Genomic DNA, 25,362 nt, shown 5'->3' with positions numbered 1-25,362 from the left:
GATAAGTAATAATACTCATATGCACATGTTCAGGGTCCACTTAATATGTGTGCAGAATTTCAGATCTGTAGGTTTTTTCCTCTTGGAGTTATAGCGGTCACACAGACACGCCGCCCTTTTATTATTATAGATATACTAATGCAAACCGACTTATTATACGCATGCAACACAGAAATAAAAGTTAATATGTTATTAATCAAAATCTTACGAAATTTAACCAAATCCACCTCAAATTACAAAGCGGTAACACTATATGCTTATAACACTTTCATATTTACATTTCTAGACTGCTGTGAATTATACAGAAATCAATAACTATGAGTTAATAAATAATCAGCAAAACGTCTCGGTGTATAAATATGGAATTCGTGTATATACTCTTCAGCTGTATTTTCCGTATGATGGCACAGTGGTAAACTGTTAGATATATATCGTGATACTACGAAAAATATTTATTTTTATCATACATTTCTAATAAGTAAAACATTTAAGACCAATTTATCGTACATAATATTTCAAATTCTTATTCTCAGCTATCTAAAGTAAAAAGAAAAATTAAGACAATCATATTTTTTAAAGTCACAAACAGTTATATTGTGTGACATTTTAACCACAAGTCCTCTCTAGTTTACATAAATAGATGAAAGAAATTTATAAAAATCTATACAAAGACAGACAAGAAAAAATAAAAACGCAGTAACTGGTATTCTGTTGATTTTTCCCAAGCATCATAAAACGACAGAGTAAAACCGTATGCGTATCGAATCATTGATTTTGCTTGAAACAATGACAGAAGAACTCGTAGTTGATGCGGTATACAAAAACAAAACCGATACACGAAAAAGTAAAACCTTTCAACAATCTCTGAAGATAAATAACTAAGTTCGTACTTTTAAAGATTTTCTTTTACGAAAAAATTAGTACTTTTTGTACAACATCCTAAAGGCTAATCACGTACGTATCTAAAAATTTCTTTCCTACAAAACAAACTTTACTTTACTTTAAGGTTTCTATAATCTATATTCTTCAATACTTGATAAAGTTATCAGTGCTCTAATCCAAGGAAAGAGGATATGAGTAGAGCAGAGTGAGTGGAAATTAAACAGACACTAACGAGTCTCCAGGTGTGTCATGACAAGAAAGGCCTGCTTTGAGTTTCTTTTGGAAACTCATAGGAGATAAATAATCGACCTAACGACTCGAAGTCCCACGTACCTTGAGGTAAACAAGCTCAGCTTCTTGATATTTCTTCATGTGTGTGAAAAGCCGACCAGAGTTGAGGTAACCTCGAACATCATCCGGCTGGATTCTGAAAGAAACAAAAACAGAAAATTATATTAGACAAGTAAAACCAGAAGCCTCTACAATCACTCAAAGACCGTGGAAACTCCACTTTTATTGGCACTTGAATATGTAAAAAAAAAATCTTGACTTCAAAATGTGTTCCAATACAAAATTTTTCTGCAAAGAAAATAAATAAAGAATACAATTTTATAGTAGGAACTTTTATTATTATTATTGAGTGTATTTAGTTATTACCGGTTTGCGTTCAGTTACTTAGGACTAAGTGAAAACATTTTTTTTTACTTATTAACAATATTTATCGTTCTAAAGAAACTATCTGTAATATGCTTTCCTTTAGATTACTAGTGTTTTTGATTTGGAAAACTTATCGTACCTAATTGCCTGTTGGAAATATTGTAAGGCTTCCTCGTACTGAGACTGTTCTTCTAAAACTTTTCCCAAGTTGTTGTAAAGCTTAGCATTTTTCTGGTTCACCCGGAGACCCGAAGAGAACAGAGTTTCATCGGATTCCCTAGGAATGAAATTATCCGGATAATAACATTCTCAAAGTTGTCCAAATAAATATTAATTAAGATATTAACAATGTTCCCTGCAAACTATATACGTAAATTACACGGGACAAAATATGCATGTTTTCCTTTTAAGACATGGCATAACTCATTAATAAACACATACCAAAACAGTCAACTTTGATTTTGTATGCAATTTCTGTATTATACCATAAAAAACAAAACTATTTCAATTGTATTTTCATACAAGCTGAACATAAAGTTTTCAATTTCTGTGAATTATTTTAATGTGTATGTGTTTTGTTTTAGCGCAAAGTTACACAATGGGCTGTGTGCGCTCTGTCGATTTCGCGAACCCCGGATTTTAGCGTTGTTAGTTCTTAAACTGATCGGTGACCAACTGGAGTACTAATTTAACATATATATATATATATTTGCACAGTTTACAGTCGTATCACTGATGGTACGTTTTGAATTGGTTAATAACATCTCTGCGAGACTATACATTTCGTACCGCGAAATATAGCTTTGTAGGAAAAAGTTGGAAAGTAATATTTCACAAGTAATCATTCGTATTGATGTATAACATTCAATAGCCACTGAAAGAGACATTAGGTAGTTTCGTAACGTGTAGCAGTTATTGTCTATTAGTTTTAGCTTGAAGAATTGTAATTCCCAGTCTGAGAGCTAGTGAGGGAGACGTGTTTGATGGGTTGAATGAAAATAAAGCTTTTGGGTACTCTCTTTAATTCTGAATAAAGATTTGAGTTCCTTGTGATATCTGGATTCTGCATTTTCCACCAGTGTGGCCAAATTCGCACTATAGTTTCCAGGCTATTATAACCTCTCTTTAAATCGCCCACTATTCCCACCAGTGTGGCCGAATTCGCACTATAGTTTCCAGGCTATTATAACCTCTCTTTAAACCTCCCACTATATAATTTTTCTGATGAATGCTAGCCTATCACGTACTGATTTGTAGGCTACGTTAGGTCCCGGTTTAATACATTATTATTTATATAATATTACATAAATGTTATATTTACTATTTCTGTTATTGTTTACAAACTTTTTATTTCTTCTATTTACATTTTGGTTGTTTTATAAATTAATTATGATCAATTAAGTAAACAGGAAGTCATGAACATAATTCTATAAGACAAGTTCAAGCAAAAAGTTCTCAAATTTAGTCATTTTACTGCCTGCAATTTTGGGAACTCACGACTTGAAATTTGTAGAGATTTATTAGTTTATTTCTTGTTATTCTTTGCTCGTATCAGCACTCTGAAGGACCTACATTCATGACAGGTACTGAGACCTACTTTCATGACAGATACTAAACTGAATCGTCGCAATATAAAATATTGTCAGGACTAAAGTTACTTGTTTCCAAAGAGTAGCTATATATAGATTCAGACTATACAGTTAGAGGTGTAAATTCAGCTTACCACGTGCTCAGATTACGTAGCAAGTATTTGCTTCTAATTCTCATTATAATCATTATGATTTTTGTTTTATTTTCTAGTCTTATTTCATTCGCAACTACAAGGTATACGCAACTGGTTTCTCTCTAACTATACATTTTAAGATAGTATCCACTTTGTCCACTGAAACGTGTTGTACAGGAAGACAATTGATTCTTATTTCTTACTGTTCCTACCTACAACTTTAGGTTAAAAAAAAACAGATATAAGCGATAAATTTGTACTTTTATAACTCTAGTTACCTTTATCTATTATAATTTCTTAACACTGTGTGCCTGTATGTAGAAGTCTTAACATTTTAAGTTCACAAGACATGTAGTTTAAATTTATTATTATTATATTATTCCGTTGAAGAGAATAGAGTACAAATTTAGTGAATAAAAAGGAATATGTTCTATGTTTGCACTAGTAGAGGATCAATTTTACCAGTTTTGTTTAAAAAAAAGGTACAGTTATGATTAATAACAATTAAAATTTAAGAATCATGCTTTTAAATTCTTAAATTTTAAACAGTATATATTGCCGTTTTTACAGGATGAAATACAGAGCTGAATACGTTATATTATAACGCCTTTGATAAGCAAATCAGCAGTCATGTAACAACCACTGTCAATATATAGTCTTGGTGGAATGGTATACATAAGAACAATATTTTGACCTCTTTGGTCGCGCGTAGGTAGAGTGAGCCGTCGATAATTTATCGTTTTGGGAATGGTACGTAACAACCCTTTCCGACTCAAGATATTCATACACGCAGATCGTAAATATGTGTTCAGACTGCCGGTTTAAATTTCCAGAAAGAAACCTTCAACAAGTCTTACCTCAGCCGAGGTAAGTAAAATGCAGCGTCTTGTAACAGGCGAGATTCCATGAATGCAAGTAACTTAAAAATAAACCAACAATGTACAGCCGTATCACACACATACATATATATATATATACATCCATGAATACCAAAGAACGTGAAACATATGTTAATATGTGAAAAAAATACGTTATACTTATTAACTTAGTACACATACAAATGCATGTACGTGTAAGAAGAAAACAGAGATAATATATATATATACATATACACATTTGTAAAGATAGTCAAACCGCATGTGTTTGTTTTCTCCGTTAGGTGCATATGTTATGTTTATTTATGCTCATTCTGTATATATATGTATGCACATGCATGCATACAAGAAGACATTTGATATATATATATAAATGTATGTATGGACGAAATATAACTTATGTAAACATAGCATATTGTTATGCATGCAAAAGAGATAAACAAAGTATATGCATTTCGCCTGTGTTTAGTAGCGCCAGTTGAACTTACCACTCTCTGTTTCTTACAACTGTCTTCATTCCGTGGATGGTCACCAGTAGTGCTAAGCCGACCACAGCCGACCCCCTCAGGCGTCTGAAACACGTGCGAAGTAAGATCAATTTTATGACTTATTCTACTTAACCATCAAGCACGAGAACATTTCTTTTATCCTTTCGCTGCCTTTTTTTTAACTTTCTTTTCAGTTTTGACTGTTGTCATGCGCTTTAGTTTGTTAAGACATTGATTCTGTTTTTGTATCACAGGTGTACGTATGCACATTGAAACTGCACATTTAACATATATTTCTTTTTCTTTCTACATCATCTAGAGACTAAAATACTTCTAACTTAATAATGCATCTTGTATTTCTTATTTTCTTTGCTGTGTTTTTATCTTTTCCATACATATCAGCTTCATATTTATTTGAAAGAGACGCGTTTCAACTTTCTGTTTTAATCTTCTACTTCATTAAGTTATTATAAACTTACAAAACGACTTTTAACATGTAAAATAATGGGATCATCTTTAGAGTTTTAAAAATAGGTATTTCGTCTGTTTTAGTACTCAGTATTTTCTAGACGCTATGCTCTGATACAGTTTTTCATAAAACACACACAAAAAAAACGATCAGCCATTAGACTTGGATCCTGGAATGATATTGTATAGCATTATATATCAGTTATACACGATCTGTCTATTGTGCCGTACAGTTGTTTGCCAACTGATATACTAATGTATTTTTCTCATGAAATAAAAATACTGATGTGAGCTATCATTTTGATAGATTCATACATAACGAATAATATTCTTTTATTTGTGAAACATGCAAAAACCAAGTGAAAATGGCTAGAAGCTTAGGGATCTGGAACGTTAATTCTAACGGTTGCTGCTCTAATATCGGTTGGATAATAGAACACTTCTGGCAGTGAGTACTATAATTCAGTGGTGTTCCGAAATGCTCGCGTTCAGTTTAGGTCAGTGTAAATTTTAGACAGTGTTTAGAAGCTCGATTTATCTCCTATGCATCTACACAGTATGGAAATTGATCGCATTCTATGATAGAGTTCCATAGCACAGTTACGTTCCGAGAACGTAATTTACATCGCTGTAATGTTTTAAAACAAGTTTTATATCTCGGCTACATGTTTCAAGACTTTTAGATCTAAGTTTCAACTTTCTTATGACGTTCAATCTCGAAACAGCTACTTTGTGTATGCTTGGTCCTGCATCTGTGGTTCTTTGGGTTTCTTGACTGTGATATCTTATATGTGGTGAATATTGGAATCTATTTGATTGACTTTGGTGACACCTTAGAGTTTGACATTACTTTTAGGGTCCTAAAAATAAAGTGAAATGCGAAATATTGTCAGGCTGTAATAAATCATGTGTTACAAATAATTATATACCTATCTCGCCATAAATGTGTCCATCCAATGGCAATAAGGATGCAGAAACCCATGCTAGGAAGGTAGAGGACACGCTCAGCAATAACAAATCCAACGTGGCAAAACAGATTGGAGGCTGGCAAAAACGGTAGAACAGACAAAGAAAGACCCTAGAAAAAAAAAAGAAATCACCACAGTCGACCGTAAAAAGAACCTATCATCTTAATCAATTGTACGAAAATATATCTTCTCAACCGTGCGTACGAAGGAACAAAGCCTATAATATCAATCAAACGTAAGAAAAATAAATAAATATTCTCAACCGTCGAAATAAAAACAAAACCTACAGTATCAAACGTAAGAAAAATAAATAAATATTCTCAACCATCGAAAGAAAAACAAAACCTACAGTATCAATCAAACGTAAAAAGAAAAAATATCTTCTCAACCGTGCGTAAGAAGGAACAAAGCCTATAATATCAATCAAACGTAAGAAAAATAAATAAATATTCTCAACCGTCGAAATAAAAACAAAACCTACAGTATCAAACGTAAGAAAGAAAGAAATATATCTTCTCAACCGTGCGTAATAAGGAACAAAGCCTATAATATTAATCAAACGTAAGAAAATAAATAAATATTCTCAACCGTCGAAATAAAAACAAAACCTACAGTATCAAACGTAAGAAAGAAGAAATATATCTTATCAACCGTGCGTACGAAGGAACAAAGCTTATAATATCAATCAAACGTAAGAAAAATAAATAAATATTCTCACCCATCGAAAGAAAAACAAAACCAACATTATCAATCAAACGTAAGAAAGAAAAAATATCTTCTCAACCGTGCGTAAGAAGGAACAAAGCCTATAATATTAATCAAACGTAAGAAAGAAAAAAAATATTTTTAACCGTGGATAAGAAGGAACAAAACCTAAAATATCAAACGTAAGAAAAAATATCATCGCAACCGTGTATAAGGAAAAATAAATTTCATCATGTATTATGTAATGCGTACAAAAATACGTTTTTATTATTAAACTATTAAAATAATAAAATGAAGAAACTTTGGTAAAAAACACTCATATTAAAACTTTACAAAATATGCAAATTCTATTTATTTTCCAAAATTTGGTAAATTTTGTTTACAGTTTAAAATTTTATGAAAGCTATTGGTATAATAAATGCAATATTATTAAAACTTTATAGAGTTTTCTGGCTATAATAACACCAATTAAATTACTTTTATTGTCTATCTATCTAATCATCTTACCATAAGTAACGGTACCCTTTGACTTTCCTCTGAAAGCCAAGAGCTCCGTAACAAAAGAAACAAAACTACGCAAAAACATAACGTAGAAATATTCCTCAGGTCTTCTATTGACGTCACTAATGGGATGGTACCCATGGTCCAATCACAACAAAGATCACAAGGAAAAAGTAGAAGCCAGGCGTTCAAAGATAGCAGATAGCTGAAAGTTAGTTGGCGAGCGGGGAATGGAGAGACAGAAGCCGGGTTATCAAACCTTTAAGAAAAATTAATTGAAATTAACACAAAGTACTTCTCTTGATTCATGTAATAAAGAAGAGATTTACATAAGTTTGCACGTTATATGAGGAAATGGAGTTTAAAAAATAAAATGAAAATGGAATTTTAATTGAAACTTTCCGATATAGCAGCGGAAGCAATAACATTATATTCAATAAAATACATTATATAAGAAATGTTGTATAATCAGACTTTAGTGCCTCATCCACGAAGAGAACAAATTTATTGATTAAACGTAGAATATACTTAAGAATAACCCTGAAAATAAGGGAGATTGCTTCATAGCATTAAGCACAAAAGAAACTCAAATAAATACCTACCTTATTACTTGCCCTTTATATTATATATTTTGATAATGCACATTTCCTGCCTACTAGAGTCTCTTAGTCAGGAAAAGATGATAACACAACTCAAATATTTCTGACATACTAATACAAACCGAATACAAGAAGCCAGATAATGGTTAAAAGATTTTCAAAATGTCATTATCTATTCTATCTTTCCATTGGTGGACAAAGTTAAAAATGTGATCAACTACTATATCTTAACATTTTAGTTGTGGCAGACAAATATCGAAAATAGATCATCTGCGTTATCCTTATACCGTAATTATGACAAAGTTCAACACAATGCGTACACCGTTTCAATAAATCGATGAAAATATCAATTTTTCTTTAATAATGTATCATGTATATATAAGCGCTTATTTAAGCTCTTTTACCATGTGATTAGTAAATTATATCTGTGAAAATGGAGATGAACATGTTAAATGTAATAAACAAACATAACTTTATGTTATTGTTTCTATGTCCATTTATTGATATATGCATAAATTGTTTTAATATTCAAGAGTAAATCAACAGCTTAATATTTTCTCTTTGTCAGGACGTATGCTTACAGATGGTATTTTTTCCTGCTTCGATCAAACTAGTGTAGAGAACAAAAGTTTATCAGTCTAATTCGACAAATCTTTGCAGTTTGGAGCTGCTTTCACAATGATCGAAAATGAAAGCTTTAAGAAATATAGAATAACGAAAAAATATAAATATTTCGATGAAGGAATAAACTAACAGTAATAGCAAAACCTGAAATGGTATAAATTAAAAAAATGAACATGATAAAATCTATATTAATTGGAAAACGTGTTTCGTTTAGAGGATATATTTCTGAAGCACTTTTCTTTGTCAACAGTTGAAAAAGTTACTAATTATTATCGATGATAATTGGATGATACACATAACACACTTCAATGCCAGAATGTTTACCTAATGGCTGCTAGCCAATTTATGATCTCAACAAAGAACAAAACGTGCACATTTTCATTACAGAAACACAGCATATTTTAAGGTCCACTATAAATCGATTTTGTTTAATTCAAAAAAACAAAATTGGACCCACCAAAACATTTCATTAAAGAAATTATGCATTCAGAAAATTTAACTATTATTTACTTTATGTTTGATACACTTTACAAAGTTACAAGTTACTTTATACCCCGAAAATCGAACATGTTACTTAAAATAAAAATTAGAAACTTTTATGTAAGTCTTTACTTTGAGTCAAAAACTAGAATTCTGATTGAACATAACTGAGTAAGTGAAAGAATGATAAATGGTGAAACTATTATACATATCACCAAATTTACCATAAGATGTAGGTAACTTGACAGAAAAACTTGTAATGAAGACAGAATAGCAAATATATTTATATGATGAAAGATGAATGAGTTTATATGTACGTGAAAGATGATTTACGATGAAACAAATTTACTAAAATATTTTATTCATTTTTTACCCCAAAGCTACAAATGTTCAATTTTCGATATGATGATATCTGCTGTTTTCGAAATGTTAATTTGTAAATACTTAAAATTTAATATTATATTGACTAGTTAGATCTAATTCAAACTCCAACAAGCATAAGAGAAAAAATCACTTGAATTACTTATCAAAACATTATGAAAAATCGTATTGCTGTATGAATTTAGTCAAGTTAAATATGACAAATGGAACACTTTATAGTATTGCACCTGCAGGCTAAAAAACGCATTAACTTTAATGTACTACTCATCTTTAATGTACTACTCCTCTTTAACGTACTACTCCTCTTTAACGTACTACTCATCTTTAACGTACTACTCATCTTTAATGTACTACTCCTCTTTAACGTACTACTCATCTTTAATGTACTACTCCTCTTTAACGTACTACTCCTCTTTAACGTACTACTCATCTTTAATGTACTACTCCTCTTTAACGTACTACTCCTCTTTAACGTACTACTCATCTTTAATGTACTACTCATCTTTAATGTACTACTCCTCTTTAACGTACTACTCCTCTTTAACGTACTACTCATCTTTAATGTACTTCTCATCTTTAACGTACTACTCATCTTTAATGTACTACTCATCTTTAATGTACTACTCATCTTTAACGTACTACTCATCTTTAATGTACTACTCATCTTCTCATGTTTGCGACGGATTCCCCTTATTGTTTACCTTTCCATATGATTATAAAACGCTTGAATGTACAACTTCCTTTCGGTAGGCCTGGCATAGCCAGATGGTTAGAGCGCTCGACTCGCAATCTGATGGGCGTAGGTTCGAATCCCCATCTCACCAAACATGCTCGCCCTTTCAAGCGTAATGATGTGGCGATCGATCACATTATTCGTTGTTAAAATAGTAGCTCATGAGTTGGCTTGGGTGGTGATGACTGGGTGCCTTCCTTCTAGTCTTTCACTGCTAAATTAGGGACGGCTAGCGCAGATAACTCTCCTGTAGCTTTGCGCAAAATTGAAAACAAAAAAATCCATTTTGTATGGCGTTTCAGCAGGTAACTTGACGCTTATAAAGTTCAAGGTTCCATTTCTTTGGTTGGTGCAGCGCAGATAGCTCATTGTGCATCATAGCTGCATCTTGGCACTTAAACAAAGAAATCCATAGAATGTAACAATAGCAAGAAGTGTAAAAATAAAGTTGACTGACATTATCACCATAGATTTAATTAGAAGGTTGGAATCGTCTTTGAAATGTTTTTAGGATCTAAAGGGTATGAAACACATATGAAAATATTTCGCAAAATTCATTCATAGTATGCCTTATAGACACTAATTTCGCCTTAGCAAAAAGTCTTAAAGTTGCTTAATGCTTCTGTTTTCAGTATATTATACGTCTTGAATACATGTATCCAACAGTTAAGCTATAAGTGCTTTTTTTTTTTATTCGGTATTACGTTTAATTCAGTTGGTATTTGGTATCTTCAACCTAAATGCCACGTATCTCCACGTATTTGGTATCTCCACGTAATGTCATGTATTTGGTATCTCCACGTAATGCCACGTATTTGGTATCTTCAATCTAAAAGGTACTTTAAATGCCACGTAGGTCAGAGAACCCCAAGATTCAGGCAACGAACTGCGGAGCAGAGGGAGTGCAAAGAGTGAACAGCATCTGAAAACTTCATGGCTACGCTTAACCAAATTAGATGGACTGATCGTTACAGTGATATCTCCTACATAACTAAAACTGCGGCCATATTCAGTGGAATATGGTGGCTCCATCCACAGCTTAGTATACCAACCACTAGGCCACGCCGGGTACCACATTCATGGGAAAATCTGAGGTGTTTGAACCGCGTTCTTTGTCATTCTAAACACACAATCCATCTGTTATTAAAGGCAAGCTAACATAAACGCTGTTATTTTTTCTTATTTAGTAACGAATCGAATGAGTCATTGTCATTATTTCTCATATTTGAATAATTTCTGCTAATATTTTACATTAATTACGTGAGAAAGTAGTTTAATGTGGTCAATTTCTTAACTATTTATTCAAAGAATAATGTAATATGAAGTTAACAGAATATCATCTCTAAATCCGTTTACTGCTCATAGGTATATACAGCGCCTTGCAAAAGTATTCACCCCACTACCAGTAATGTCACATTTTGATGAAATACAAATAATGTAAACAATTTTTAACTTGTTTATATTCAGAAGTCTAATGATCAAAGTTAACACTGTTATGTGTGAGGAACAACCTGCAAGGAAAATATTTAGATTGAAATTTGCTGATTACATAAGTATTCAGCCTCCTAACTCAGTACCTGGTGAAAGCACTTTTGGTAACAGCCACTGGTGTGAGTCTTTTTAGATAGGTCTCTACCGCTTTGCACAATGGGATGTTTGGATATTTGCCCATTCTTACTGGCAAAATTGCTCCAATTCTGACAAGTTTGTTAAGGATTGTTGATGGACTACAATATTCAAGTCTCGCCATACATTTTCTGTTGTATTTAAGTCAGGACTTTGATTGGACAACTCTAGGACATTCACCGTTTTCTTTTGAAACATCTCCAGTGTGGCTATCGCCTTGTGCTTCGGGTCATTGTTCTACTGAAATGTGAATTTTCGACCCAGTTTTAGATTCTTAGGTGACTCAAGCAGGTTTACCTCTAGAATTTGCTGTACTTTCCACCATCCATCTTCCCCTTTTTTCCTGACAAGCTTCCAAGTCCCTGCTTATGAGAAACATCCAAATAACATGATGCTGCTACCGCCAGGCTTGACAGTTGAGATGGTGTTGACTGGGTGATGTGCTGTGTTGGGCTTGAACCAGATGTAATGCTTTGAATTTAGATAAATAAAACTCAATTTCTCTCTCGTCTGACCACAAAACCTTTTGCCACATGTCTACAGTATCATTTACATGCTTTGTCGCAAACCCCATACAAGATTTAAGATGATTCTTTTTCAGTAATGACTACTTTCTTGCCACTCGCCCATACAGGCCAACTTTGTGTAGAGACCGGGATATTGTCGATGTATGAACACTGACTCCTATCTGAGACATGGAACTTTTCAAATATTTGAAAGTCACTGTTGGCTTCACAGTGGCATCACTAACCAGTTTTATGCTTGCCTGGCCGCTTAGTTTGGAAGAGCGGCCTGATATGCGTAGTGACTGGGTGATATGAAGCACATTCCACTTCTTAACGATAGACTTCCCCGTACTCAAAGGGATAATCAACGACTTTGAAATTTTCTTGTAACCTTCTCCTGATCTGTGCTTCTCTACCACTTCATTCCTGACTTGTTTGGAAAGATCCTTGGTCTTTACGTGAGTTGTGGCTTGAACAGATGTACTTACTCTGAAGTTAAGTGAAACCACTTTTATTACAAACAGATAGAGACTATTACACTCATTTTGTGATCTTTCAAACTAATCTTTTGCACCTGAACTGATTTAGGGTTGCTGTAGAAAAGGGGTTGAATACTTATGTAATTGAGAATATTCTAATTGTCTTTGAAAACCCAAATAAGCGATTTTTAGCTTTCTCAGTTTGGATAAAATTGTGTAAATTCTAAATATAAAATATAAAGTCCCATTTGAAAGTTTCATGATTGCAAGCTCAGACGGCAACAAAATATGGAAACTTTGTAGGGGGTGAATACTTTTGCAAGACACTGTAGATGGCTTACAAAATGCTCTACGCTATTTATGATTTAAGTGTAATAAACAATACTTCAAATCGAAATCCCGCTTCAGTTTGTTTGTTTTTGTTGTTTGTTTTTTTGCTATTGTTTGAGCTTTCCTTTACCTATACCATATCATTTCGATCGTATAAACAGCTTATGAAACATTTAAAACAAAACTGAATAAATGAACTGGCTCCTCACCTGTTGAACTGTGGTAAATGTGGACCCATCAGCCTAAACCGTATCACTATCGTCAGAAGAGCTGTTAACCCTAAAAATCCAATTCGGGCCAGCGATTTTCGTATCCATAGAGACACCACTCCCCGGCCTAGTAGAACACACTGCCAAATGTGAGTGAGACAGGAAACCTGAAATTAAATAACGGTTTCAAAAGATAGTGGTAGAGCATTACTTACCATAAAACAGAACAGTAACAATATACTTGATGATATTCGTAAAATAAAACGTTGTAAATTACTAAGTATGATAGTTTAATATTGTTAAAAAGTTATAATGGATACAACAATTATACCCACAGGCACACATGGTGAAGTACAAACTGCTGTCAGGTTGCTGAAGTGGCTAATTGAACGTAATGAGTGAAAGAATTACACACACAAACACACGTAATGAATTAAACATTGCTGTCTGGTTCTTGAAGTGGCTAATTGAACGTAATGGTTGAAAGAATTACACACACAAACACACGTAATGAATTAAACATTGCTGTCTGGTTCTTGAAGTGGCTAATTGAACGTAATGGTTGAAAGAATTACACACACAAACACACGTAATGAATTAGACACTGCTGCTGGTCCCTGAGGTGGCTAACTGAACGTAATGGATGAACGAATTACACACGTAATGAATAAGACACTGCTGTCTGGTTCCTGAAGTGACTAATTAACGTAATGGATGAAAGAATTACACACACAAATACACGTAATGAATTAGACACTGCTGTCTGGTTCCTGAAGTGACTAATTAACGTAATGGATGAAAGAATTACACACACAAATACACGTAATGAATTAGACACTGCTGTCTGGTTCCTGAAGTGGCTAACTTAACACAATTTATTCTGTAACATCACAGAAAAGTAGCTGTTTTATGAAGTCGAAAATCTCCAATATCCATATTTACCATTAGACTCATTTCTGCATTAGAATGCGATTTATTGTTGTTTCTTCCTAACTCCAATGACAATGGAAAAATGTATAAACGGGTCTCATATGTAAACACTTGAGTATTTGTTGTATTTACTCTCTCTATATATATATATATATCTTTTATATAGTATTATTAATTAACTTAATCTTCCAAATGTGCAAACTTAATTTATATATACGTATTTAGAGAAAGAGAATTCAATAGATTGCGTGCATATGAAATATTATGCTGAGAAAGGCGGAATGAAAATAAAACTTTTCAACTAACAAGCAACTAGAAACAGTGGTATGATGAAAAAGTCTTAGAACTATATTTTCTTTATGTTTATATATATATATATTAACTACTTCAATTATCCATCAAAGACCTTTGAATCACACACAGACTACTATAATCTTATAACTATCTAAGTACATTGTTAAATGAGACAAAAGTTTGAGCTAGCTGCATGATAAATAACACAAAAGGGAAAATATACTCATTAGTATTAATTAGTGACTTGATCTGGTTAATCAAATTTCATATCCATCTAGTCTGAACAAAGTGAACATCACGTGATTCTAACATTAAACATAAACATATTTTCATTTTAACTCATAAATACAATTCAAATAATTCCCTGAAGTTCACATATATGTACCTAATATCATTCTGAAAACATATAATTATATCAATACCTTATCAGTGGTTGCATTTATTCATCTTTTTAATCCTATACTTATCGTTACAATAAAGAAAATATGATGTCTAAGTTTCCCCTAAATTGGTATCTTAAAATACATGTATAAAATTAATGCTCCTTGAGGTATGATTACTACAATGTAAGAACACTTCTAGGGTTAACTTGCTACATCTATAATCCCAGAATTATTTTTATGATACTCACATTGGGAATATTTTCAGAAAATTCATCGATTGTCGGTAGTGATACGTTTTTCTCGAGTTTCAAATAAACAACTCAATAGATTGAATGGATTTTTTCATGAAATGCAGTATCGAATATGTTCATAATTCGTTTAAAGTTGTGTTATTATTTATACTATAATTGTAACTAGGAGAGCATAAAGAATAAACGCATTGAGAATTTTTTCTACTTTTGCATGTGAATAATAACATAACTGGTTTTATTTTCCAATGACCATGACAATATTTATCTCTCAGTATTGAACAAAAAACAACTTTAATGGCAATGGATAACTTATGTACAATCTTTTTATATTTATCAAGTTTATATTATACAGATCAACAAACTGGTCAATATATTACCTTTAACGAGAGCAAATCGTAGAAGCTACAGACCACCAGAACGGTCAAACACTGTTCTTTACATAGCGTTCCACATACTGCCAAGGCTGCAGTTTCTGCACAACAGCGCCACCCTAAATAAAATATAGACATTGCAAGAAATTGAAACGGTTAATCATCAGTTATCAGTATACAATAACAAACTGTCATATAAATGTTATCAAATTAGTCAACGAAAAGAAATATTTTCTAATCCACAGATAAATATACAAATGATCATGTAAACAATCGATTTCACAGACATGTTGTCATACAAAGAGAATTATAATTAAAATCAACTTAAGAAAGATAGTGTAAACACAAAGGTGGTTAACACAACAAAGTAATAAGGCTTGAATAACAAACATAAAACTCTTAATAATCACTGTTTGATAGATAGGCAGACATTATGCCAATTACTTAAAACAGGGAATTAAATCTGAATATCGCTCTATTTAGAAACATGAATATAAATGTACTTTTGATGAGACGAAGAAACATATTATTCAATAACGAATGTAGTAAATGTCAGTTATTATAATACCACAATTCTGTGGCAGTAGAATCACATTATTTCAACTCGGATAAAGTCAGGCTGTATCATGCACACAGAGAATATATTATATTTATTTGCACATACATATTTTATGTTATGATGTTGAAAATGGCATATCTGCAATGCACAACATAGCTTTTGGTTGTTAATAATTTATTCGATAATTCTTAGAAGATTATGGTATCATATTCAGTTGTATTAGTACATGGTTATTAAGGGTGCTGGTCTGTGCCGTAAGGAATGAGGGAGACAGGTTTAATTTTAATTTGTACAAGGAGGAGGGTGAACTTCTTATAAACTTCCAAGGGCCGCAAATTATAGGACTGTGGTATAGGAAAATAGGTGCTTTCTTTCTGTGGAATTAATATTTATTCTGCCAGTTTGGCATAAAACATTGGTCCAGAAAAACCGTCAAGGTTTCTCAGAACTAGCTTTGTTTTGTGGTGTTTTCTTTCTATCTCTATATTTTCGTATCAGATTTAGTCCCCTCTGCTTGAGAAAATGCTACAGCCTCCTTCTGTTAGCCCTGACTTATTATATAATGTCTATAAGTTCCAGTTGACAAACATTGTGAGAGAGTGACCGGTCATGTGGTGACACAATCCAAGACAAAGAAACCGGGGTTTCTTGTGAACTGAAAACCTCGTTTCTATATCAATTCTGTTTGGCTATCAGCGTGTTTAGCTCTCCATTAATTAGTCTCGAGAGAAGAAAACCGGAATTACTATAAACTGATCCAGAAGAAGCGATCGTCACACTATCCACCTAAGTTCACACACTACATTTTCATTTTCGTATTAATAAAATTTGTTCGTAGTTTCTTACACTTTGTATTTAGTACAGTTATTCCTAAATTTAAGCTCAGCCGGTATACATTCAACACTTTATCACAATACTTCACAAAACGTAATATGTTTCACAATATTTCACAAAACGTAGTATGTTTCACAATACTTCACAAAATGTAGTGTTTTTCACAATACTCCATATATCGTAGAATTAGTTGTTCCATGATAACAATATACTTAGATGAGCAATATGGAAACTATAATGGCGCTAACAATAAAAATTGCAGTGTTTCTAACAATAAACTGTGTTAGTAGCATATCAATTCATGGATGTTTGTTTCACAGTTCCTGCATATAAAAATCTATCATATTTAAATAAATTTGTTGGTTTGTTTGTTTGGAATTAAGCACAAAGCTACACACTGGACTATCTGTGCTCTGCCCACCACGGGTATCGAAACCCAGTTTCTAGCGTTGTAAGTCCGCAGACATACCGCTGTGTCACTGGGGGGCATTTAGATAAATATATCAATATTAGAAAACTACTTGTCATCCCCTTACCCATGTGAAGAGCTACCCTCTTTAACAGCGCATTATATAACATAAGATAACGTTTTGGGACAGCATGGGACCTATTGGTCCATCTCGGCTGTTCCATTCTCTAAACTAAATTAAAATAATTTAAAACAAATCTTTTCCCTTATCATTCATGTACTTGTCAAGCTTTTTCTTAAACTCACTTAAATTTACTGCCTCTACAACATACAAAGGCAACCCATTCCAAAGGCCAACCATCCTGTTAGAAAAATGAAACTGTCTTAACTGAAGATGACTCCTACCTTGCCAAAATATATATTTGTGTCCCATAGTCTTACTCTTCTCACTGTTAGATATGAAAAAGATGATACATCAACACCGTCAATTCCCTTTACAATCTTAAACACCTCAATCAGATCCCTCCTATCTCTTCTTTTTTCAAGAGAAAACAGTTTGAGAGATTTCAGCCTGTCTTCGTATGACAACCCCTCCATCCCAGGCACCATTTTAGTAACCCTTCTTTGAACCCTTTTCTATAATCCAATGTCTTTCTTAAGGTAAGGAGCCCACAGATTGCGAGTCAAGCGTCCTAATCACCTGGCCATGCAGGGCCCAAAATGTAATAAGAATTTGTGATATCAAATATAAATGTGAAATATTTAACGCAATGATAAAGTTATTTGATAATGAATAATTATTATTGTAATATATGCACTTTCTTTATGGCTTTTTTATGTTTCTGGAAAATAAAAATGTTTAGATTATTTTTTGACTGTTCTTCTATGCTACAATAGATTCAGAATACACATACTGACATGGTCATCTAGAATACATCAACCTAATAACCAGATTAAAGCCGGGTGCTTTCGTTAGTTTCAAATAAAAGGGTGGAGGTTGGGAGCTCAGTAGTAGTTAAGGGTAGCTCTACTGTAAGAATATTATATTATTGTTATTGTTTATAATACTAATTAAAAGGGCGGAGGTTGTGAGATTTATTTTGTAGAATATTTACCGGGTCGGTTTAATTCCAGATCAAAGTTATTTCTAAATATTAAGGGTTACTGCCTTCCCACAACTGGCTGCAAATAGCGAAAGACAGTTGGAGTTGTGACGTTGTGGGTTCAAGCAGTCAACTCCTAACTCTTAACTGATTCTCCCTAGTTGCTGGCAAGTTTTTCATCAGCGTTTGCATTTTGCCTGATAGATGGAATATTCCCCAAAGCATTTGGGTGCTATGAGCACAGGCATTATCCTTTATGACTTGAGGACGACAGTAAGGAATGGTAGCAGAGGTGTGGTTTTGAGTTTCAGTTTTATTATGTTGTTTCTAGTTTCAAGACGAATGCATATTAAAAATCTCTAATCCTTTTTATTTTGTTTATTTTTTTACTGAACAGTCTTTATTTAACTTACTCTTCATCCTTTAACTCTATACTACTTTCAAGTATAAAAATTTGCCATTAATAGCGTTATCGTTTCTTTAGATTACTTTCAGTTTACTTAAGATACATCTAAAACCTATACTTATGGATATATATATAACTTGAATCCTTTATTTTGTACCAAACTGATACTTATTTAACCAGTTTCATAGTATCACAGGCTACTCTTCAATATAGAAAACTGTTTTGAATAACCTTTATGTTTCGTTCGAGTTATTCACAGTTTACTTAAGTTAATTATATGTATATATATATATATTGTTTTACATAAAATAATTCGGGATTTTCACTCAAGAAGCACTTTATCTCACTCAAAACTTACAGTTTAAGAATTTTTGAGTGTTATGTTTGGTGCTCAGGAGATATTTCGCCTAAAAACAGGGCTCATCAGGCCGGCTAGTATACGACAGGCATATTAGTGATCGGGATGTGATTAATTACTTGAGCTGTTTTAATGTGAACTACATTAAGTAGGTGAACTGTTATTTTATCAATTTTATTTTTGAGTCATTACAAATCGGAATTTGGTTTGTAATTATTATTAACTTCCAATTATTTATTTAAACAACGAATTATTAATTAGTAGTTATTAACTTTTCTTTAATTTACTTGAATTAAAATCAGAAGAATTAGTAAACCAGTTAGCTAGACTTCTTTATCCTGGAGCGAGTCAAGTGACTACAGCTTTAACTGGAGAACACTACATTAGTAATTATAAGAACTTATGAGAGAAAGTAATATTGTTTATTTGTTTTAGAGCAAAGCCAAATTGAGCTATCTGCTGTGACCACTGCGGGAAATCGAACTTCAGATATTAACGTTGCTAGTGCGTAGAGGTACCGCTGTCCCACTGGGGGACAAAAGAGAAAGTAAAGGATGTTATAATTTCATTCTTAATTTTAGAGAAAACATCGCTTGAAGAAAAATAGCCTCATCTCACGAATCCATCACTGACATACAACATTCACGATTTTGGCAAGTAACAAAGCATATAATGCGTAACAGATATAAATACGTTCAATGTGATTGCACTGACTTTTAATCTGCTGATAGTTACAGTTTTTTATTGGATTTTGCTTAAAGCTACACGAAGGTTACCACCTTAAGCCACTATGAAAGTTGAACTGATAAATAAGACGGAAGGCAGCTAATCAACCCCACTCCGGCCAAATCTTGGACTGTCCTTGTCTGACCGAACAGTGAAATTTGACTACTCATTTTGGAAGGCAGCTAATCAACCCCACTCGGGCCAAATCTTGGACTGTCCTTGTCTGACCGAACAGTGAAATTTGACTACTCATTTTGGAAGGCAGCTAATCAACCCCACTCGGGCCAAATCTTGGACTGTCCTTGTCTGACCGAACAGTGAAATTTGACTACTCATTCCTATTAAGCGTGAAATGCGATTTTTTATTTTATTTTATTTTTTTAATGGGATGGTAACAGAACAGGAATCACGTAGCCTCGGCTCGCTAACCACCGGGCTGCTCTCGACACAACCGTATTCTTTATGTTAAGATCAACAACACTATTCTCTTAAAATAATTCGAATCAAACATGTCAAGGAACACGGCAATCTTCAATATATTTCCAAATTTTTTTATCAGCAAAATTATGTTTTATAGTATACTACAATTATAAACAAAATCTGTTGAGTAATGTATTTTTTCATAACTATGCATTACTGTTATTTTCTCTTTTACTGAAGATATTTCGGTTTTAAATTTTTAATCTTTTGTTCTACCTTAAGAGCATAATTACATTTTCAGAAATAGTCAATATATATTTTTTTTATATCTGCCACCTTTATTCAGAACAAAACATCTTCAACTGAGTGTATGATTTTATTTCATGGAAGTTGCGTTTGAAACTAATAAAACACAGTGGCTATTGTCTTTAAATCTTTTCGAGAAGGGTTATTTCATTTTTTAAGACAAGATTTGTAATAATATTTCTGGAGTTTACATTGCCCAATGATATTATTGTTGTAATATTTATATTTATAGCTAAACAACTAATTCTTACTTTAGCAGAATCACGAGCATATTATACAAGCAAGTATAGGAAGAACTTTAGATTGGACGCATATTGGAAACGTGGTATCATATTAGCGAAGACAAAGAACGTTTAGTTTGCGTTCTGCCTTTCTACACGCTTGTGTCTTTCACGTGCACTTCCGTGGCTCGTCCATCCGGAAGTCCGTGTATTCTGAGGAAAGTTAAGACCGACTATTGAACGACTATGTACGCCGATATCTGTATATGCTACAAAATGAAATATTTTGAAAAAAAGGGAAGTCGCCAATATATTATGATAGTGTCAAGAAGATTCTACTATGATTTTTATAAACAGCCATGATCATACTATGGTTTTTAATTGAAGTTATATATGTAAAAACAGGACTTAAAAAGTCCATAAGAATCGTATTTTATGGTGTGGGTTGAAGGGAAGGCTTAGATCGAATAAGTACACGACATCACTAAGCCATCAAAGCAACGGTAACCTAAAGCCTTACTGATATGCATTAAATATTTTAAGGAAGTAGCGAAAATATGTCGTTGAACATAAATTGAACTCAAACATAATTATTCTGAATTTGACTATAACCACTTGCTTGTCGTTACAATAAATTTGTTTCTTTTTCTTCCTCTTTACATAAAAATACACTCATATTTAATAATATATCCTACCAGCCCTACTTTACCAAAAAAATTAAAACATTTTTTTTCTCTTACAATGACAGATGTTTCCAAATTTTGCAATGTGCCCATCTGACTTTGTTGTTAAGATTTTTCTTGTTCTATGATATGACAGTTTCCACCCATTTTTCATTGTGAACTATCTAACCGAAACTAGGTACACTTAGTAGAAAGAAAAGTTGCTCAAATATAAATAATAATACAAAGTTTATTTATTTATTCGATTACAACATTTCGGACGGCGATATTCTTCAGGTGTGTTGTTGTATAGTTAAACGACAAAATCATTTTTGTATTTCAAATTATAAGCAATATTATAATGTTATGTGAGGTAAATGACCACGTTAAAATGACGCATCTATTACATAAAATAATAAAATGCTGCTTAGAAAAGGTTTATTAGATAAAAATAAAAGAGAAACAAAAAGGTATATGACAGAATGGAACTGATAAAATAAAGACAATATACAAAATACCACACACTCATTATACTGAAATTATAAAATACACTTTCAAGAATTGGGTAACAATATTCACATTTCGAAAGCATATTAATATTATTAAAATTTCGTTCTTTAAATATTTATCCCAAATTACTGCCTTTGTACCAAAATGAAACTGACAAGTGGTCTTTAATAACAGAAGGGTTTCTAAAGTCAATAAACAGAGGCCGGAGAGCAAAGCTAGTACCTGTTAAACGTAGTTCTACTAATATGGCAAAGCAAATGTTTTCATCAAATGATATATAGTTTCTAAGCTGACGAATAATAATCTGTTGTTTGTCCACAGACGCGAAATTACGTCACACTAAGGCTGATAATAATTTTAATTCTACTCTCCTTAGTGGCCCAATACGACTGATATAAATAGCATTTTAACTAAGACTTTATGTATTATAACCCAGATGGACTGTTTTCAGCGAATAGCCTCGTCCCCAACTATGTATAAGAGAGTTAATAACAAAGATAGCACGCTTGATTATAATTTTATTTTATCTTCCTAGACATTGTAACACAACAATATAACGCATTTCCTACCATGTTGGTAAGAGCAGTTTCATATCTACTTTCCATTAGAGTATTACAGAGTTAGTAGCAAAGATGGTCACACTTTATTATAATGCTTTGTTTTCTTAGATATCATAACACAACACCATAACGCATTTCCTACCATACGTGTAAGAGCAACCTTATATTTACTTCCCATTAGAACGTTACATTCAGAGTTAGCAGCATAGATAATCACTCGTGATTATTACGCTTTTTTTTTCCTAGACATCATAATACAACAATAAAACTTCGAGATTAAAAGAAGCAAATTAAAAGTTTTGTCACGTGTTCCTTGTAGATTACTATTTTAACATTAGTTCTCTTAGAAGAAAGTCTTCATAAATGTTTGTGAAATAGCTTTTGATATATATGTTTTTCTATAATAAAACATACACGTACTACTTTCATCTTTATGAATCTGTGGACTATTTTGAGCGCCAAGAAAATGACGATTTTTTTCCACAGACCTATCTTGTTTCGCTAATTTTTATATATAAAAGATAAATTTTAAGTGTTTGCTGGACTTTCCTTCTTAAGTTTAGATCTGATGCATATTTAATGAATTAAAATAGATTCGTAGTATAATGTACATTAACAGGTTATTTTGTACATACTTCACATGGATCTTTTAAATTTAATTAGGTTAGTTGGTTGGTTTCTAAGCACAAAAACTACACAATGGATTATATATGATCTGCCCACCACGGGTATCGAAACCTAATTTTTAACGTTGTAAACACACAGACTTACCGCTGAGCCGTAGGGGCTAATGATAATAGGAGCGAAACAATTTACAATAACGGGTTACAAGAGCTTAACAATATTGAAACTAAATCACAAAACTTCCTCGTTTTCACAAATAGAAAACAGAACAGTTGTTTTTTTACAGTTCTATATTTTTTCTTGTTTAAACTGCTGTTTCTGTGCTGCTCTGTGATTAGAGATTTCAACACAAGTTTTTAAGACCCGACTTTATTAAAAGTAAGTCAGTTACCGAAACAATTGTCCGCAAAACATGGGAGGAATCTAGATTTGAAACAACATATTTATTTACTATGTTCAATTTGAATGATTAAATACGAAGATGCAACCAAGTGACAGGCTTTATTATAGAGAACAAAGTTAGCCTATTAACTTCCATTGCCCACCAGTGGCACAGTGGTATGTCTGCGGACTTACAACGCTAGAAACCAGGTTTCGATACTCGTGGTGGGCAAAGCACAGATATCACATTCTGTAGCTTTGTGGTTAAATTCAAACAAACAAACAAATTAACTTCCACCACGGTAAATCAAAAGAGATGTGGTCTTACTTGAGTTTAATATACTTGTGTAGCTTACGGTTGAGGTATATTTCAAAACATTTCAATCTACTGGCCTTACATTTCAAAACATTATCTGAATGTATCCATCTTTTACTACTATGAACAAAGGTCGATGTTTCTATCGCCTTCTGAAGTCCATCAATGACACATCGGTAAATCGGAAGGCTTGTAACGATAAAAACCGAGTTTCAATACCTGTGATGGACACAGCACAGATAGACCGTTGTGTAGATTTGTGCTTAACTACAAAATAAAAACACCAAATACTGTCTGATTTACTTTATTTCAAAGTTATCTGATATATTGAGATTAATATCCAGGGTTCTCCAATAAAGTTCTTTAATGTGTACATCATATCTTGTGAAAGAACGTTAATGTTTCTAGAAAAACCCTTAAAGTAGCTCTAGCCAATTATAGATGGAAACGGTTATGCAAACTTTTTAGTTATTTCAATCGCTAATTTTAGTTTCGTAAAGGTTAACAGAAATTATACATTTATATAAAGACTGTTAGCTACTGACTTATATCAGCTTATTCTACCGACGAATCTAACAGGGTCCAACAAGGTTCTTAAGTGATGAGAAGTGGACTGGCTAGTGCTAATTTATTTTTGTTGCTGTTTTTTGTTGTTGTTTTCTTCATAAAAGTACACTGATTGAAAGAACACTTCAGTTTCTTCCGGCCATAATATATATGTTGATGATATTTTCGTATCTTTAATTTATTTAATCGCGTATCCCAGTTAATTCACTATCTCAACAGCAAACTCAAGTAGCACTGGTTCTGAATAGGACCGTTTGTCTCTTTTTTCGAGATGGTGAATTGACTTCTGAACTTTACGTTTTAAGATAAATAACGGTAAGAAAAAAATACTACAACTTTTGATAGGTTTAAAGTCACGAGTATTTATTATTTCTGTCACTATTGTGATATTGATTCACCTGTTCTCTAATAAACAGAAAAATTGTAATTAAGTTTAATGTACATAATTTCGAAATATCTGTTCCATATTTCATGCATATACTATTGAATTGATTATATTGCAAACATTCTATTAATAGTTAACGGCTTAACCTTCAGTGAATACATTCAAACCAGGACAACCACAATAAACACACTTTACAATAGGGGCACTGCACAAGTTAAGTTACTCATCAATAAACAATATCATAATTGGGAAACATTCTGTAACTCAACTGACACCAACGTCAAACCAACCACATTCTGGAGTAAAATAAGATCTGTAAACAAAACAAACAACATAGGAGGAATTATATTTATGTAAATAATATCAATAAAATTTGTATTAATAGTTAACGGCTTAACCTTCAGTGGTATTATATTTATGTAAGTAATATCAATAAAATTTGTATTAATAGTTAACGGCTGAACCTTCAGTGGTATTATATTTATGTAAGTAATATCAATAAAATTTGCATCGTTGATTTAATTATTACGAAAGGTGAGACCAATCATTTCT

The 25,362-nt window shown here is 32.6% G+C and overlaps 1 protein-coding gene across 1 annotated transcript in view; it reads right to left on the bottom strand.

Annotated features, from left to right (window-relative positions):
• LOC106461662 (transmembrane and TPR repeat-containing protein CG4050-like) overlaps positions 1–25,362 on the bottom strand; it is a 115,134-nt gene that overhangs the window by 24,438 nt on the left and 65,334 nt on the right. The window contains exons 7-13 of the mRNA XM_022388668.1: positions 15,470–15,582; positions 13,235–13,401; positions 7,274–7,526; positions 6,023–6,171; positions 4,626–4,709; positions 1,679–1,816; positions 1,216–1,309 (exon numbers count right to left, since the gene is read on the bottom strand). Of these exons, the coding sequence (XP_022244376.1) occupies positions 1,216–1,309; positions 1,679–1,816; positions 4,626–4,709; positions 6,023–6,171; positions 7,274–7,526; positions 13,235–13,401; positions 15,470–15,582 (998 nt within the window). The remainder of the gene's footprint in view (positions 1–1,215; positions 1,310–1,678; positions 1,817–4,625; positions 4,710–6,022; positions 6,172–7,273; positions 7,527–13,234; positions 13,402–15,469; positions 15,583–25,362) is intronic.

This window comes from Limulus polyphemus, unplaced genomic scaffold (assembly GCF_000517525.1).
Source record: "Limulus polyphemus unplaced genomic scaffold, Limulus_polyphemus-2.1.2 Scaffold1006, whole genome shotgun sequence".
NCBI lineage: Eukaryota > Metazoa > Arthropoda > Merostomata > Xiphosura > Limulidae > Limulus > Limulus polyphemus.
Note: the sequence above shows the minus strand (reverse complement) of the source record. Positions and strands in the feature narration are given on the sequence as shown.